This window comes from Salpingoeca rosetta (assembly GCF_000188695.1).
Source record: "Salpingoeca rosetta unplaced genomic scaffold supercont1.27, whole genome shotgun sequence".
In the NCBI taxonomy this organism is placed as follows: Eukaryota; class Choanoflagellata; order Craspedida; family Salpingoecidae; genus Salpingoeca; species Salpingoeca rosetta.
This window is the reverse complement of record NW_004754907.1, coordinates 759,412-761,911: the sequence shown is the minus strand read 5'-3', so window position 1 is coordinate 761,911 and position 2,500 is coordinate 759,412. Positions and strand designations below refer to the sequence as shown.

At 54.7% G+C, this 2,500-nt stretch overlaps 2 protein-coding genes across 2 annotated transcripts in view; one reads left to right on the top strand and one right to left on the bottom strand.

Moving 5' to 3' along the window:
* The window catches only part of PTSG_09062 (uncharacterized protein), a gene marked incomplete at both ends in the record, with an annotated part of 1,450 nt that extends 1,013 nt beyond the window's left edge, over nucleotides 1-437 (bottom strand). Inside the window, 2 exons of the mRNA XM_004989804.1 lie at nucleotides 1-225; nucleotides 380-437. The exon at nucleotides 1-225 is cut by the window's left edge and continues 1,013 nt beyond it. Coding sequence (XP_004989861.1) covers nucleotides 1-225; nucleotides 380-437 — 283 coding nt within the window. The remainder of the gene's footprint in view (nucleotides 226-379) is intronic.
* Nucleotides 438-706: 269 nt separating this feature from the next.
* The window catches only part of PTSG_09061 (uncharacterized protein), a gene marked incomplete at both ends in the record, with an annotated part of 2,132 nt that continues 338 nt past the window's right edge, over nucleotides 707-2,500 (top strand). The window contains 6 exons of the mRNA XM_004989803.1: nucleotides 707-712; nucleotides 806-943; nucleotides 1,115-1,166; nucleotides 1,342-1,437; nucleotides 1,666-1,722; nucleotides 1,883-1,972. Of these exons, the coding sequence (XP_004989860.1) occupies nucleotides 707-712; nucleotides 806-943; nucleotides 1,115-1,166; nucleotides 1,342-1,437; nucleotides 1,666-1,722; nucleotides 1,883-1,972 (439 nt within the window). The remainder of the gene's footprint in view (nucleotides 713-805; nucleotides 944-1,114; nucleotides 1,167-1,341; nucleotides 1,438-1,665; nucleotides 1,723-1,882; nucleotides 1,973-2,500) is intronic.

Sequence of the window (2,500 nt, the reverse complement as noted above, 5' to 3'; positions counted from 1 at the left end):
CTTCGATCGTGCTTTGCTGCGCCGCTACTGTACTCAGCAAGGTGTCCATCGTCTGAAACAAGCCATCCACGCTCACGCCGTTCACGAACACAGGCTGGCTCGTCGGATCGCTCGTGTTGATGTGGAAGGCGCCCGTGCCGTCCTCTCCCACGACTGACTTCCCCAGGCAGCTCTTCTGCTCGTTCACCACGAGCATGACCAGCAGCACCACCACCACTGCTGCTGCTAAGCAAGAAGGAGCGTTGTTCATCATCTTCATCCCCTTCGTCCTTGTCCGCAAAGCGAGTTGTTTGGTTTTGGCAAAAGTGCACACACACTTCCACAGTTCACGACTTCCTCCTGCAACAAGCAACAATGCTGACGTTTCGTGTTGCGCGACAGGCAGTCCAGCGCTGCTGGGCACGAAGCACGGCAGCCCCAAGCGCCCTGCGACACATGGCTCGCTCAGCCAGGTAGGGTTGCACAGAGCAGAGGAGCTGGGGACACGTGTGTGTGTGTGTGTGTGTGTGTGTGTGTGTGTGTGTGTGTGTGTGTGTGTGTGTGTGTGTGTGTGTGTGTGTGTGTGTGTGTGTGTGTGTGTGTGTGTGTGTGTGTGTGTGTGTGTGTGTGTGTGTGTGTGTGTGTGTGTGTGTGTGTGTCTGTGCGTGTGTGTGTGTCTGTCTGTCTGTCTGTCTGTCTGTGTGAATGTGTGTGTCTGTCTGTGTACATGATTGTACATGTGTGTGTCTTTGTTGCCACTACTTCCTCCCCACCAACTCGCCTGCACCTTCACCACCCCCTCCCCTCATCACACCTGCCCACACAGATCACTGCTGCTGGCTTTGTAGGGGCTGCGTATTATGAGAAGGACTGGCATATCTATCAACACATCGCCAACAAGGTCACTGCTGATTACATCCTCAAGCTCGTCGACCACGGTGCCAACGTCACAGCGCACCAAGCGGTCAGTATGTATGTGTCTGTGTCTGTGCGTGAAGTGGGCCTGCAACCGTTTGTACCTGCACACGTCGTTGTGCACGTACAGTGCATGGTTCAGCTTCGAACCTCATGCACCATGCACCGCGCAATCACCACCATCACCACCACCACCGCCACGACTGCTTGCCCGCTGCAGTTCTTTGCTGTGCGCCACGGGCTGCTCAAACCGGGGGAGTTTGATATCTACGGTGAGGCGCACATGTCATGATGCACATGTTTGGTCGGCGCATGTTCACGTCTTTACGATGCGTGCACTGTTCTGTGGTGATGACAATGGTTGCGACTGCGCCAAGGCCGCGCTTGAGTGCTCATTGCCGCCACATGACACATGTCCGCCGTGCTCCCCTCCTCCTGCTGCCGCAGTGTTCCTTGGCGTGTGCGGCATGGTGTTCCTGGCGTGGCAGCTGCCTCGCTTCCACCACTTTATGATGCGCAACTTTGTCCACTCGCCCATCAAAGGTTGGCGTGTGTGTTTGTGTCTGTGTGTCTGTGGTTGTCTGTGTGTCTGTGTGTGTGTTTGTGTATGTGTGTGTTTGTGTCTGTGTGTCTCTGTGTGTGTGTGTGTGTGTCTGTGTGGTTGTCTGTGTGTGTGTGTGTGTGTGACTGACTGCACGTGCATATACCACAACAATCAGCAACGTCTCGTTTGTCTCAACGGCTGCTTTCCTTTGCTGTCATCACCTTCAGGCTCCATACGCACCATGTTCACGTCGACGCTGAGCCACGCGTCCATCCCCCACCTCCGTACGTGTGTTGTGGCACTGCCAACTCACCACACAGCATCACTTTGTTCACACGCATCGACCACTCAAAACTAATGCTACCACTACCATCCCTCCCCTTCCACCATACACCATACAACTTCCACCACACACAACACATCGTGCACCACCACCATCACCAGTGTTCAATGGGATTGCCATGTACACCATCGGCCTCTCTGTCTATCACCGCGTTGGTCCCGCGGAGTTCTGGGCATTCTGCACCGGCGCAGGTCAGCAATCACCCAGCGTTGTGTGTGTGTGTGTGTGTGTGTGTGTGTGTGTGTGTGTGTGTGTGTGTGTGTGTGTGTGTGTGTGTGTGTGTGTGTGTGTGTGTGTGTGTGGTGTGTGGTGTGTGGTGTGTGGTGTGTGTATGTGTGTGTTGTAGCATCCATGTCACGCGGTCTTGTGGTGAGCGGTGTGGTGGTACTTGGGCCAAAGCGAAAGGAGACAACGAGAATGTGCACTTATCCTTTTCGCGTGGCAGCTGCATCGATTTCATCCCAACAAACAAACAAAACACATGTGCCACCGAGGAGAAGAGCGAGCCGAGCTGTTCACTCACCGAGGAACCATCTGTTTGGATAAGCGATGCGCCAGACGTCGATTGCGTGTGCGTGTGTGTGTGTGTCTGCGGGTTTTACGTAGCACTACCCCTCCTCCATCATTCATCCCCCCATCCTTCTCTCCTCCCCCCCTGCTGTTACCTCACCTTCTTACAACACACACACACACACACACACACACACACACACACACAC